We start from the raw sequence: 15,384 nt of genomic DNA on the forward strand, positions 1-15,384 counted from the left end.
CCAAACCATTTCATGTAAATAGAGGGGGGGGGATATAATTTTAGATATATATATAGTACGGGCATGCCCTAGTATATAATAATATTTCAAAAAGTTGTGGACGGATTCAGACGAAACCTAATGGCCAGGTTGGGTTTGTGACAAGGACAAATCGATTCGATTTTGGCGAAGATCCGGATCAGGATCCAGATATGAGAATTATTTAATTTTACAATGGACTTAATTCACCATTGAGTGGTGGGGCTAAAAACGATATATAGCATGATATCTCAAAAAGTTGTGGACGGATTCAGACGAAACCTAGTGGCCAGATTGGGTTTGTGACAAGGACAAATCGATTCGATTTTGGTGAAGATCCGGATCAGGATCCAGATATGAGAATTATTTAATTTTATAATTGACTTATTTCACCTTTGAGTGGTGGGGCTAAAAACGATATATAGCACGATATCTCAAAAAGTTGTGGACGTTTTATAACTAAACTTGGTGGATGAGTTGGTTAGGCGACAATAAGAAGCAGATTACATTTTGGTTCAGGTCCGAATCCAGATCCGGTTTATCAGTGGGTTATACAAAACGTAACCTGTTCAACCTGGGGGAGGTATGCTTCCGACCGAGTGCCGTTCTAGTCTGTCACATGATCGTTGTGCGAGATATCATTGGACAATATACAATCCCACGCATCTATTTCTTTCACTATGAAATTGATCCAAGCCACGTTACTTTTCTCCTCTAGCTCTGTGTTAATTCCTGATACGCAGTGTTTAGATTTGCTGTAAAATATTGTCATTTTACATGACATGACATGACATGACATCTTTTAGCTACATTTTGTCAAGTAAAAAAAAACAAGACGAATGCATTGACTTGAATAAGGCTTGGTGGTAGATTATGCTATCTGTGAATATTTTAACCTCAAATGAACCCCCCCCCATAATTTTTTTCTGGATCCGCCTCTGCATATACTTTACATGCACTGTATGTTATATACACATATATTATTAGTCCCCTACCGGTGTACACCGGAAGGGACTACAGGTTTGCACGCCGTCCCTCCGTCAGTCCGTCAGTCTGTCAGTCCGTCACGCAAAGAACAGTTTTCCAGACTTTTTTTCTAAACGCTTAATGCTAATGATTTCAAACTTGGCACATGGTTTCCTCATGATAAGTTACACATCGAGTTCGAACTTCACAACGTTTCGATCGTTTTTGACAAAGTTATGGCACTTTGAACTTTGGGAATTCTGATAATTCTGATGATCCTCAACTGTCATTTTAAGTTTTAATTTCCTTTAAAAAATATTTTCTCTGCAATAATTGGAGCGCTTGAGATCAAATTTTCACCGTAGGGGGGACTCGGTCTGCAGAATATTTTAATGGTTATTATGACGTCACAGGTCACGTGGTTCGGCCGCCATATTGTTTTTCGTGAAAACACGAAAACCCCTTTTTCTCTGCAACTGCTGAACAGATCGAGGCCAAACTTTGCAGGCAGAATCGCATACCCATGACGAACAAAAAGGTCAGCGAGCATGACGTCATGCATCACATGGTTTCAGAGTTATGACGTTTTTAAGCATGAACCTTTAAAACCGAGCCGCTCCCTCATTTTTGATCCAATCGAGGGGAAACTTCACAGATCTGTTCAGCACGTCAGTCTACTAAAATGTCCTATTGGAATTTGCGATAGGGCACGTGGTTTGGCAGATATCGTTAATTAAACGAAAATATTTTTTAAAAATGGATATCTCTTGTTTATTCTAGAGTTCTCCTCAAGCCGCACCGCGCGCCCTCAGCCTCGTCTCGCGAACGTCAATAGCGCGACAGCGCGTGCTTTCGGGAGGGGCGGAGCCAAGCCGAGCAACATATATATATACACATCGATCATTGATCGTGAACCGGAAAATATAATAAATTACTGATATTTAGCGACTCGAAAGGTTCTTTATCAACAACTTATTTTCTCGTGCTTCTGCTGACCTGTCTGCAAGGTGTATAAATCGAAGTCCCGAGTGCGAATCACAGGTGAGCCCGTCCTGAGGTCATTAGCGATTGGGAACGATTCAGAACCTGTGGGTAAATAACCCTTGGTAATTTCCCCAACAGTTTTCCGGACGACAGACTGCCGGTAGGGGACATGTATTGCAGCGCAATACTCAGAATGCTTATTTTTTGTATATTTTTTATAATTTAATTTTTTGTGCAGCACATTGCTATCATTCTAGAATCTAGAGGGTGCGGCTGTGCCACTGGACACAGTGCCACCTGCACGTTAGGGCAGGAATTTGGCATTTGGCCAGGGTGCCGGCGATACCTCACCTACTCTTCACGAAGGACACCGTGGGATATTTAACATCCAACATCTAATGCTGGCAGAAGAGACGCCCAGTTTAACGTCCATCCGAGGAACGGAACACACATTGATGCCTCAACCTGCTTGTAAAACACCGGATGAGAGCTGGGGTCGAGATTCGAGCCAACCCTTGACAGCTGGGAGGAGAGTGTGCACACCTCTGGGCCATCCTGACAGCCTCATTGATAAATGACGCAAATTTTAGTTAAAAGATTGAGTTTTGTTGGAAATATGAGAAAAGCCCACTTCCTTTCACTTACCTTATCTTCATCATCAACTACTGCATGGTGGTTCAAAAGCAGCTTCACTGCAGCCTCTTGGCCCTTGCCTGCTGCCAGGTGCAATGCAGTACGGTTTGTCTGGCAACAACACAAATTACCTGTTATTGTGTCTGTTACTTCTCCTCTCAGGGCCGTATATTTACTATAACGGAAATGGTGGGAGGGTGGAGGGGGAAGGGAAGGGTGTGGCTAAATTTTAAGAAATTCAAAATGAAAAGAATAATGGAAGGGAGGATTATAGCAGACATGGAGGAGGTTTGGGAACCAGGATAGGAATAAGGAGAGAGTGGAAAGCTTGGGAAGAAATATGAGTAAGCAGAGAGAAGGGTGACAATTGGGGAAGGGGAAGGTAAAACAGTCTGCCATATGTTTGGAAATCATAGATAGACCTTTAACAGGCAAGAACAAAGTGTAAGTAATAGGAAACCCTCTTACGTAGCTCTTGGCATTCACATCAACTCCCTTTCTTAAGAGCTCCGTGATTCTGTTCAAGTCGTTTCTTCTTGCAGAGTCATGGAGATCTTTTTCAGACTTGAGCACTAGCAGTGAGATAACAAGAACAAAAAGGCATAAAATGTCATAGCCCCCGTGGTTTTAGTAATTTTACTGTTCGGAGTTGAAGGCCGTCAGTCGGCCATCTTTGGTCAGATTACAAAACAAAATCTTCTGCACATGTATACTCCCATGTATTGTATTTGTGCCAAATTTGAACAAAATCGGACCATGCATGTTCAAGAAATGGTTGGGGACACGTTTAAGTAACAAAATGGCCGCCAATCGGCCATATTGGATCTGATCTCGAAAAACAATGACGTGTATAGGTAAGCAATCATTCTTTATCTGTGTGCAAGGTTTGAACAAGATCGGTAAATGCATGTCTGATAAATTGTTGAGGACGTGTTCAACATCGGGTTTTTTACAACTAAAATGGCCGCCAGTCGGATATATTTGATCGCATTGTGAAACAAAATGATGTGATATGTGTATCGTCATGTGTTGCCTTTGTGCCAAGCATGAACAAAATCAGTCAATACATCTCTGAGATGTGGTTGCGGATGGACGGACGTACAGACGGATGGACGAGACCCAATCCATAAGACAAAAGAGAGCCAGCTGATTTGTATATGGTCACAAGTTGGTCTGGGGGTGGAGAGTCCATTGGGTGAAAACCCACCTTCCCCATTTTCAGGAAGTGGAAAATGCATCAAGCCCTAAAATGAGCAACTAGACCTGTTATGCATGAATGAATGAATGATCGTTTTAAGGCCATTTTTTACCCGCGAGAGCAGGGGTTAGCCTTGCGGGCCCCATTACAATCATGGTTCCCTGTTTGAGGAAATGTTTTTATGGCCGGATGACCTTCCTGACGCCAACCCTTCGTCGCCTCTTATGATGCGCAGGGATACGGTGTACCTATTCTAAATCGGGGTACACACCGGGATCATTCATCCCCAGCAAGCTGGTACTCAATTTGCTGACCTCGGAAGGATGACAGGCTGAGTCACCCCCCTGGCGTAAATTCAGCGATCGACCGGGATTCAAACTCAGGATCCTAGGATCCCAAGCCGGCACCCTAACCGCCAAGCCAACACCAGGATTCGAACCCAGGATCCTAGGATCCCAAGCCGCACCCCAACCGCTAAGGCAACACCAGGATTCGAACCCAGGATCCTAGGATCCCAAGCTGGCACCCGAACCGCTAAGCCAACACCAGGATTCGAACCCATGATCCTAGGATCCCAAGCCACACCCCAACCGCTAAGGCAACACCAGGATTCGAACCCAGGATCCCAAGCCGGCACCCTAATCGCTAAGCCAACATCAGGATTCAAACCCAGGATCCTAGGATCCCAAGCCGCACCCCAACCGCTAAGGCAACACCAGGATTCGAACCCAGGATCCTAGGATCCCAAGCCGCACCCCAACCGCTAAGCCAACATCAGAATTCAAACCCAGGATCCTAGGATCCCTAGCCACACCTGAAACGCTAAGCCAACACCAGGATTCGAACCCAGGATCCGAGGATCCCAAGCCGCACCCCAACCGCTAAGGCAACACCAGGATTCGAACCCAGGATCCTAGGATCCCAAGCCGGCACCCTAATCGCTAAGCCAACACCAGGATTTGAACCCAGGATCCCAAGCCGGCACCCTAGCCGCTAAAGCAACACCAGGATTCGAACCCAGGATCCTAAGCCGCACCCTAATCTCTAAGGCAACACCAGGATTCGAACCCAGGATCCTAGGATCCCAAGCCGCACCCTAACCGCTAAGGCAACACCAGAATTTGAACCCAGGATCCTAAGATCCCAAGCCGGCACCCTAACCGCTAAGGCAACAACAGGATTCGAACCCAGGATCCTAGGATCCCAAGCCGCACCCTAACCGCTAAGCCAACACCAGGTTTTGTTAACAAAACATTTTTGCTTCACTCTTATAGCATTGGCCCTGCATTTTTTTTTTTTTGGACAATTTCATGGATAAGCACCCATCACCCCTCCCAACACTCCTTTTTCACAATGCTGCATCCCCCTCCTCATTAACCTTACTTTGTTTTCATGAACCGTGAGTGTTCCTCCTCATGCAAGAACGATATCGATTTACACCATTCAGGGTCTTTGTGGGACATGGATTTGATGGCGACTGCAAACACCTCGACCACGTTTTAATGCCTCGTTACGGTGCACCTGTGCAGCGTTAAGCACGTGATAACGTGCATCCCCGCAGAACGATGTGTAAATCATCAAATTAACGGTAAACGCCCAAACGACAATGTTAAACCAGTACAGTACGATGGCGGGAGCGCCACAAAATAACACCGACTGAGGAACGCCATTTGCAACAGGCACGGCGGAGAAGAATAACGCGTGTCGATCGCACTCACAGAGATCATCATCCGAAGCCAAATCATCATCCATGTTTTCCCACAAACCCGCGAAGCGCCGAGCGAGGTGCGACGGTTCTCGGGTGGTGGTGGTTGGTGGTGGTGTGGCCGCGCCCAATGCAGCGATAAGCGCCTCACTCCGCGCCTGCTCTGCGATCGTCCCCACCACGACGAAAGCTTCTAAATGCAGCTGATTATTCATGTAACTTTAACATTTCTTTACACGCTTTGCCACCTTAAGGGAGCCCAAAGCTTTTTACCCAATCACATTATTTGAAATTGGAAAGCCAGTTGACCTGTTTCCTGTTCCCACCTAAGCAGCTGGCTCGTGATGCCAGGAACCCAGCTTTAAATCCCAAATACCATATGTATTGTCTACTCCATTGTCTACTAATGTCCTTGGTAATTCATGTAAAAGTAAGCCTGGTGTTGGCTTCGCGGTTAGGGTGCGGCTAGGGATCCTAGGCTCCTGGGTTCAAATCCTGGTGTTGCCTTAGCGGTTGGGGTGCGGCTTGGGATCCTCGGATCCTGGGTTCAAATCCTGGTGTTGCCTTAGCGGTTGGGGTGCGGCTTGGGATCCTCGGATCCTGGGTTCGAATCCTGGTGTTGGCTTAGCGTTTCAGGTGTGGCTAGGGATCCTAGGATCCTGGGTTTGAATCCTGATGTTGGCTTAGCGATTAGGGTGCCGGCTTGGGATCCTGGGTTCGAATCCTGGTGTTGCCTTAGCGGTTGGGGTGCGGCTTGGGATCCTGGGTTCGAATCCTGGTGTTGGCTTAGCGGTTAGGGTGCGGGCTTGGGATCCTAGGACCCTGGGTTCGAATCCTGGTGTTGCCTTAGCAGTTAGGGTGCAGGCTTGGGATCCTAGGATCCTGGGTTCGAATCCTGGTGTTGCCTTAGCGGTTAGGGTGCGGCTTGGGATCCTAGGATCCTGGGTTCGAATCCTGGTGTTGCCTTAGCGGTTAGGGTGCGGTTTGGGATCCTAGGATCCTGGGTTCGAATCTTGGTGTTGGCCTAGCGGTTAGGGTGCGGCTAGGGATCCTAGGATCCTGGGTTCGAATCCTGGTGTTGCCTTAGCGGTTCGGGTGCGGTTTGGGATCCTAGGATCCTGGGTTCAAATCCTGGTGTTGGCTTAGCGGTTAGGGTGCGGCTTGGGATCCTAGCATCCTGGGTTCGAATCCCGGTCGATTGCTGAATTAACACCAGGATGGTTGACTCAGCCTGTCATCCTTCCGAGGTCGGCAAATTGAGTACCAGTTCAATGGTAATTCCCTGCGTGTCGCAAGAGGCGACTAACAGGGTTGGCGGCAGGAAGGGCATCCGGCCATTAAACATTGCTTCAAAAAGCGGACCATGGTGCCCAAAAAAAGGCCAACCCCCGCTCTGCGGGGAAAAATGGCCTCCAAAGGTGGTCAATTCATGTAAAAATAGTCCGATGTCTGCTGTGCATCACTGCGTGTGATCTCCAACCATGAGCCAAGAATGTCCACAGATTCTCCACTATAATTCTATCAAACAATTAAAGTGACAATGAAACCAGAAAAAAAAATACATTTTCTTTATTGTCCATTCATTCAAATTCGAATAATTTACATTTGTGCAAGTACAAGTGATATAAGCCGATAAAATATATTCACGCCAGCATTATGATGCCATCGACAATTAAAACGAGTTTCCTTAACTGTTGCGAACAAATAAAATGATCATCGAAATGCATTCATAAATGTTTCCGACGCACAGCGGCACATATAGAAACTACATAAAAAATATCATACGTTACTTGAAGAATTTGTCAATAGTGTTCTTGGATGGGGAATATTTTGCCTTCTTCTTTGGAGGCTTTTCTGCAAGTTTATTCCTGCGTGCAAAGAAAATGCACAGAATGAGTCAACCATGAGAATATTCAAAAGCTTTTGGGTAAACAATCATCCGAGTCTAGTCGCGGAAGGTTGCTGATGGAGCATTTTGGTTAGATGGGTAAAAAAAGGAGGGGTGAGGGAAGGAGGTCATAAAGTTTTGACTCAGGTAAGATTAAATTGTACAACCTTTGGCTATGTTAGGGAACCAGTGGGTCAACTTACATATTTCAGAAAAGAATAGTTTGCCACCCATCCACTTTCCACTACCTTCCCAAACTTTCATCCCTTCTCTCCCCACTCCTTGGCTAGCTTTTATTATCTACTATATAAGAGAGATGTCTGTCTGTCTTGCGTGTCGCCATTTTTCTCAGAGATGGCTGAACGGATCTTCGTCAAACTTTCAGAGGTTCATCAGTGAGTGCCGGGGAGTGTTTTAGGCCAAAACAAAAGATCGTTTTTTTCGAGTAAAAAAAAATAATAACGCTCGATAGTGCCTAAGCCTTTTAAAATGAATGACAGTTATATACAAGTACACAATCGCATAAATAAATACAAAACAATCACCAGACATTTGAACACAAATAAATCAAACAATTCCGGAAGTGTACGAAGTTGCCAGTACGGATTCTTCTTCCTGATCGGCATCACACTTAACTCAGAAACGTGAGCCACATTCCCGCACCAGCATATATATGAACCCCCTTCCTCTCCTTCCCCCCTCCCCTTCGCCTCTCTCGCCCCCTTCCCCCCTGTTCCCCTCCCCTTCCCCCCTCCCTCCCGCTTCCCCACCTCCCCCCTCTCCCCACCCACCCTCCCCTACCTCCCCCTCCCCTCCTTCCCTTCCCCTCCCCACCCGGCAACGCCGGGTACTTCTGCTAGTTTTTTTTATATAAAACACACACACCAGAGGTGCATACTTCAAGACCTGGGAGGGTTCCGTTCTACCTCCTGAAACCAGCATATGGAGATAACAACCAAGCACACATACATTGAAAGAATGCTATCCTATGGATGATGCCTTTCTGCCACAAAGAAACAGACTGGGTTCGTTGGTAGGTTTCTCTTTGGGTATGTAATCCACCATGTCGGTGACTTGTTTGGGCATTCATGTCTAGTCTCACTTTGTTTCTCCATATCAGCAGCCATTCACGTGCTAGGTGGCACTTTGGCAACAATTCAAATAGGAACTTCCTTGGGATGCGGTTGTCTTCCATCTGAGCAAGATGACCAAGTCAACAGTCTTTTGGCTGTAATAATATCCTCTCGTGGTTTCTCCAGTCAAAGTTGTTCTCTATACGCTGTTCACTGTCGTGGTACATAATATGCTTTGGAGGCACTTGTTGTGAATGGCCTCAATCTTCCGGGAAAAACCTCTTTAGTTGGTCCATGACTCAACACCATACAACAGCACTATACATGAGTAATACTGCACAGTAAACTCATCATAGTCTCTGAATACAGTTCTGAGGACATTCCAAACATTCTCAAGCACAGGCTAACTTCCAAGTACAAGGTTCATTGTGTTATCAGGGCATACAAACAGAGGAGGTAGTATCAAGTCATAAATTTAAATTTATTGGAGGTTGAGGTGGGAGGCAGTGTGTTCTAATTGGGTCCACAAACCTTTTCTGCCAATAGCATTTGTAACCAATAACTTGGACTAAATTGGCCCCACATAGTTAAACTAGAACGGCACTCTTCGACGTTACGACGTCGACCAATATGCCTCCACCCACATTATTACATCATTATACATACTTGTACCAAGTTTGATTTAAATCCCTTCAGCTGTTCTCAAGTATCACATTTTTACCTGACATGACCTCTGACCTTTGATGCCAAAATCAAATCAGTTCGTCTTTGCATTATATATATATATATATATATTGTTACGGATCGCGGATTAGATGTTATTTACCGAGCGGTGGTATTGCCGCGACCTAACAGTTCCCCCGATTCTTCCCCAACTCAACCGATTCCACCCGAACGTTGGCCAAATCGCGCTACGCTAAATCAATGATTGGAAAGGACACAACGACTGGGATAAATGAAACGACGCCAGGGGTACAGTTCTCAAGACCTCCGGAGGAGGGTGTAATTACAGTGGTGGAGAAAAGGGGTAGATTACAAGGTCGTGAGGTAAAGACACAGAAGAGATGGGCACTTAAATACAATCTTATCTTATCCCAGACAGACCACAGACAAACGGAACAAGGCTGACTTACACAGGGATTGATGGCAGGAAGGGACAGGCAGTCGATAGCACAAGGTGCAACTTGGCTCAGGGACAGGATAAAGCACGGTCCAGTCCAGAGATGCGGGGAGGTGTCACAGCGCGCGGAAGGGACGTCTCTCTTGCTTCAAGCTCAGCGCGCATCTGACGTCACCACTCCCTCGGCTGCGCATGCTCAACGGGGAGTGACACGCCCTCGGCTGGTTGGCTCCGCCCCAGATGGGACCGGTCCGCCGCTTCCATTGGGTGCGGGGGTTACCGGGCTCCGCCCTTGACGAGGAGCTGACAGGGAGCCCCTATTTGGTAACCCCGTAGAGCACATGTTTGATGGCGGCTCGTGGGGAAGGCCTCGTGCCCTCCCAACACCCCCTACCAACCAAGCCGGAGTGAGGACGCGCACTCCCTGTGCACGCCGCCGCCGTTGCTGTTGTTGTTGTTGTTGTTTCTGAACCGTGAGGAAGAGCTGCGGGGAGGTATTGGGAGGTCCTAAACTTCCTAACGGTGCCATACAATCACATTCTGGTGCAACGAAGGGTCAGAATTAATGGAAACGAATCCTTAACTGACATAGACTAAGAATAACTAGCAAGATGTCCTATAGTTGTCTACGTGAGATGCGGTGGACCTGGATGCGACATTTAATGGGGGGAAATAGGGGGAGGTCGGGTCTACAGAGTGTTGTTTACAGAAAATGGGACTAGGGAATGGGGGATTGGGGATAGTTGGGAAGTATTGAGGAAATAGGGGAATATTTACAAGCGGATATGGATGGATGCAAATCCCATATCCGCAACATTGCACCCTTCTCTACCTCGGGGCGTCCCAACCCGATAAATTTTTACCTACTTTAGTGTGGCACTCAGATGTAGTTCCCTCTACTATTAACTCAACCCTGAGTGCGACAGTTTTACAGATGTTCACAAATGAGTAAATATGTCCCCCTGCGACGTTGCACCCTTCTCCTAACAGAAACACACCCACAGGATAACCGAATCGCGGAAAGCATCCTCAAACTAAACATACAGCCGGTAGGGAGCATCATTTATACAAGACTGATATTTACAATACGATCCAGGACCTGTTCTTTGAGGAACACATGCAGATGTTATGTATAGAGAGAGAGCACGCATGCCAGCATCGATACACCAACCCACGAATGCCCTGTGGCCCTACGGCCTTTAATAAATGTGCAGAGCACCCCGTCCAAGCACCAAAAGCACCACCCCATACGCACAGTCAGCACCATCCGGTGCACCAATAAAGTGTTCAGTAACAATGCACAATTAAGTGTCCATGGTCACCGGTGGTGTCGCAGCCGGCCGATGTTCTGCCGCTGGTCTTGCCTTCTTGGAGTGCACTTGGCCTTCTGGCTTCTTTAGAAATAAAGAAAGGCGCCAACCGCGTCCATTTCTAAATTGTGGCCGTCAGGGGGGCCAACTAAAAGTGGTTCACCTGTATGGCATAGGTGCCACGTTGACCCAGAGGTCCATCCACGGGTGGTGCTTGACCGCCAAAGAACTGCGGTCCATTGTGGGCGGCCACCAAAATTGCGGTCCATATGGTGTATCGATCCAGGCAGCAAGCAGCGGAAGTACAGGCCCACAACTGTGGAGCCAGCACCTCTCTCTCCTCTCTCTCTGCCCCATGGTTTTTTCTCGGTGTTTATCTTTCATAAATTGATCGTCTGTTTGCCGTGTCGCGAGCAAGGCCTTTGCCGCGTCGCGAACGATTTGAAATCGAAGTTAAGTGATTGTTCCCATTTGTATTTTCGTTAAAACTGTATTTATTTATGGTGTTGTACGTATATTGTGTCCCGACGAAGATTTTTCGGTGCAAATCTTTCATACCTGTATTGAAAATCGTGTTAATTCGTGTCGTGTCTTGAGGCCTTGTACAGTGTGCACTGTACAACCTTGAGGCTTTGTTTTTTTCTCTCAGCGGTCCATCGTTTTGTGATCCAATAACTTTCGTTCTCTGTATTCCCAGTCTTTTCACCCATAGCCTACTTCCTTGTGTAAATCTCAACTCAAAAAAAAAAAAAAAAAAAAAAAAAAAAAAAAAAACATTTCCTTCTCTGTTCTCATTCGTTTTATTCATTCTTATTCGTTCGTTCGTTCTTCGACCACGTGTTTCTCCCCCATTTCCCCAGATAGTTTTCACTCATTAACCTTCAATGTTTACACTTTCCCCTCAAGTTATGTATTCCGTCATATTTTATAACACCTTTTTCTTCTTCTTCTTTAAAAGGCTGCTTTCGACTTGCTCACCAAATCAATTCATCCCCAAAAAAATATCTATCTCCTATAGTGCCTTTTTTCTACATTCCCTAAACTCTCCTGCACTCCATCCTCCATCCAGCGTCCTTAAACGTATTTTTAACTCGAAGGTCACAAGAAACTCATTTTGCAATAAATGTTCGTTCCCCATAAATCGTACACTTTCAAAAATCCAATCTCACCCCTCCCCTCCAAATCTTCCCCATAACCCCTCCCCTCCAAATCTTCCCCATCACCCCTCCCCTCCAAATCTTCCCCATCACCCATCCCTTTCAAATCTCCCCCCTTGCCCCCTCCCTCCTAAACTACCCCCTCACCCCTCCCCGCCAAGACGCCCCCTCGCTTCTCCCCTCCTAGACTCCTGCCTCACCCCTCCCCTCCAAATCTCCCCCATATCCCATCCCTTTCAAATCCCTCCCCTTGTCCCTTCCCTCCCAAACTCCCCCCTCACCCCTCCCCTTCAAATCTCCCCACCCTCATTGCTTCTCAATTTCCCCCCTCTCACTCCCCCTTCTCAAAGCGTCCTCCCCGCTTCTTCCCCCTTCAAACTCTCACCTCCATCTCCCCCAACCTTCTGCCTCGCTCTTCCCCCTCCTCAAATAACACCTCATTGTGGCTCACCCAATCACCATCAAACCTTTTGTCCGCCCCATCCTTCCCTTTCTCCGAGCTATTCTGAAATCTCTGACACACCTTCAACAGCTCTCCCTACCTCTTCCACCTCTTCCACATCTTACCCTACCCCTCCTCCCCCCTGTTCTGTATCTGATGCTCCCCCTTCCTCTTCATTAACGGTATGGACCTCAAACATCCGGGGCCTTCGTTCAAACTTAACTGATCTCTCCATACAGGTTGCTTCTGTCAAACCAGACGTGATCTGCTTAACAGAAACTTTCCTCCTTTATGATGTCTCTGATTCCATAGTATCTCTCCCGGGCTACTCCCTCCTCCGGTATGATAGACCTGAGCCTCGTCCTGGAGGCGGGGTTGCTATCTTTATCAAAAACTCTCTTCCTCACTCGCCCTGCACTGCACTCTCTCCACCTCACCCCCAGGAATACCTCTGGCTACGGCTTCCCCTTCGCTCCCACCTCTTGTTCATATGTGTGTTGTACCGTCCACCAAACAGTGATGACTCCATCTACATCTCGCTGTCTGATGATATGGACCAACTTCTATCTACTCATCCCAACTCTCTCTTCCTCATATGTGGTGATTTCAACTGTCATCATGCCAGTTGGCTGGGTGTGGGTACCTCTCTCACCAGCCATGGCTCCTCAGCAAAGGACTTCTGCGACTCACTGGGACTGACACAATCTGTCAATTTCCCGACCCGGATCTCAGTCAACGGAACATCTTCTCTTCTGGACTTGGTTATGACTAACTTCCCTGAAAATGTCTGCTGCTCTTCTTCTGCTCCGATCGGATCATCTGATCATGTCCTTGTTAAAGTGGACATCTCTCTGACCATCCTCAGGGAGCCTGCTCAGCGTCGACGAGTCTGGCATTTCACTCAGGCCAACTGGCACGGTCTTCAAGCAGCCATCAATCATCTGGACTGGTCTCCCATCTCTACCACCTCTGACATCAACTCATCCTGGGAATTCTTCCAAAGTAAATTGCTCTCTCTCATGCACAGATTTATCCCATCTCGTCTTCAGTTGTCATACCCTTCCTCCCGTCCATGGTACACGGAATCTTGTGGTGAGGCTGTTGCCCAGAAACAACTTGCCTTCGTCTCCTGGAAAGCAAATCCAACGGAAGGAAATCTCATTTCCTTTCACAAAGCCCGAAACAAGTGTGTGTCCACCCTCAGGAGAGCCAGGAAACAATATCTCTCCGTTCTCAAGACCGAACTCTCTTATCTGTCTCCCTCTTCCAAATCCTGGTGGCGTCTGGTCAAATCCGTTTCTGGTGTTTGTTCCCCCTCCATCCCCTCCCTTACCTCAAACGGCTACACAGCTGACTCCGCACGTGAAAAAGCTGAATGCCTCAACTCTGTGTTTGCCTCTAAATCTTGTGTCCCAAACCCATCCCTCTCTGTACCCACCATACCCAGTCGTACCCTGCTGCTCCTGGACTCCGTGTCCTTTCCTCCTGACAAGGTGGAAAAGTTTCTGTCAACCCTCGACTCTGATTCTGCAACTGGACCCGACGGCATCAGCCCACGGGTCCTAAAATCCTGCTCTGCTGCTCTATCTCACCCTCTCTCTGTTCTCTTCACCCTCTCTTTTGCTCAAGGTCAACTGCCATCTGCTTGGAAATCAGCCAACATCACCGCTTTGCACAAAAAAGGTGCAAAAACAGATCCTAGCAACTACAGACCAATCAGCCTTCTCCCAATTATCAGCAAAGTCATGGAATCCATCATTGCTTCGGATATGAAATCTTTCCTCTTCTCCAATGGCTTGATCTCTGATCATCAATTTGGTTTCAGACCAGGTCACTCTACTCTGGACATGCTGCTTCTGCTGTCTCAACAATGGATGGAGGTCCTCAATGCCAAACAGGAAATTAGAGCTGTCTCCCTCGACATATCACGTGCCTTCGACACGGTCTGGCACCCCGCTCTGCTCACCAAACTCTCCTCCTTTGGTATCCATGGAAATCTCCATGCATGGCTGGCGGACTTCCTCTCTAGTCGTCGTCAACGTGTGGCCCTGAATGGGTTTCTCTCATCTCCTCTTCCTGTTCAGGCTGGAGTTCCCCAAGGCAGTGTTCTGGGCCCCGTGCTTTTTCTGGTCTTCATCAATGATCTCTCTGACTCTCTCGAAAATCCTCTCTATCTCTTTGCTGATGACTCCACTCTCTGCCGCTCCATTCCTCTTCCCTCAGATCGGCAGTCTGCTGCCTCCTCACTCTCTGAAGACCTGGACAAAATCACAGACTGGTCAAACAAGTGGAACATGTCTTTCAATCCTGACAAATCTCACACTCTTACTATGTCTCTCCGAAAAGATCGACGAGACAACCCTCCCATCTACTTTCTCAACAATCCTCTCCAAGAAGTTCTGTCGCTCAATATTTTGGGTCTCACTATCTGCCATGATCTTTCTTGGGAAAACCACATTTCCAAGCTGGCCTCCAAAGCCAGTCGCCGACTGGGCATCCTCCGTCGTGCGAAGTCCTTCCTCGGCACACCTGAGCTCCTCACCACATACAAGGCTTTCATCCGCAGCTCAATGGAATACTGTTCTCCCCTATGGGCCGGTGCTCCTGCCTCACACCTAGCTCGGCTTCACGCTGTTGAAACCAAAGCTTTCAGAATTATTGGAATCTCCCGCGATGAAGCTATCTCTGAGGGCCTTTCACTCACTCACCGCAGGCAGGTAGGTGGTCTTTCTGTCTTCTACCGACTCCTCTCCGGCCTTGCACCCCCAGCTCTCTCTGTGCTCTGTCCCCCAAATATTCCTACAGGTCGCACAAGATCTGCCAGCAACCCTCTGATGGTTAAACTGCCGAAATCTCGGCTCTCCGCTCACCTTCACTCTTTCATTCCTCT

At 47.5% G+C, this 15,384-nt stretch overlaps 2 protein-coding genes across 3 annotated transcripts in view; both read right to left on the bottom strand.

Annotated features, from left to right (window-relative positions):
• The window catches only part of LOC137412369 (ankyrin repeat and death domain-containing protein 1A), a 145,099-nt gene extending 139,307 nt beyond the window's left edge, over positions 1–5,792 (bottom strand). Inside the window, exons 1-3 of the mRNA XM_078781859.1 lie at positions 5,518–5,792; positions 3,070–3,173; positions 2,614–2,712 (exon numbers count right to left, since the gene is read on the bottom strand). Of these exons, the coding sequence (XP_078637985.1) occupies positions 2,614–2,712; positions 3,070–3,173; positions 5,518–5,719 (405 nt within the window). The 5' untranslated portion in view covers positions 5,720–5,792. The remainder of the gene's footprint in view (positions 1–2,613; positions 2,713–3,069; positions 3,174–5,517) is intronic.
• A 1,266-nt stretch (positions 5,793–7,058) lies between these two features.
• Positions 7,059–15,384, bottom strand: part of POLK (DNA polymerase kappa) — a 106,536-nt gene continuing 98,210 nt past the window's right edge. For both annotated transcript variants that reach the window (XM_078781861.1, XM_078781860.1), the window contains one exon: positions 7,059–7,372. In XM_078781861.1, the coding sequence (XP_078637987.1) occupies positions 7,291–7,372 (82 nt within the window). In that variant the 3' untranslated portion in view covers positions 7,059–7,290. The remainder of the gene's footprint in view (positions 7,373–15,384) is intronic.

This window comes from Myxine glutinosa, chromosome 7 (genome assembly GCF_964187855.1).
Source record: "Myxine glutinosa chromosome 7, kmMyxGlut1.1, whole genome shotgun sequence".
Taxonomy (NCBI): domain Eukaryota; kingdom Metazoa; phylum Chordata; class Myxini; order Myxiniformes; family Myxinidae; genus Myxine; species Myxine glutinosa.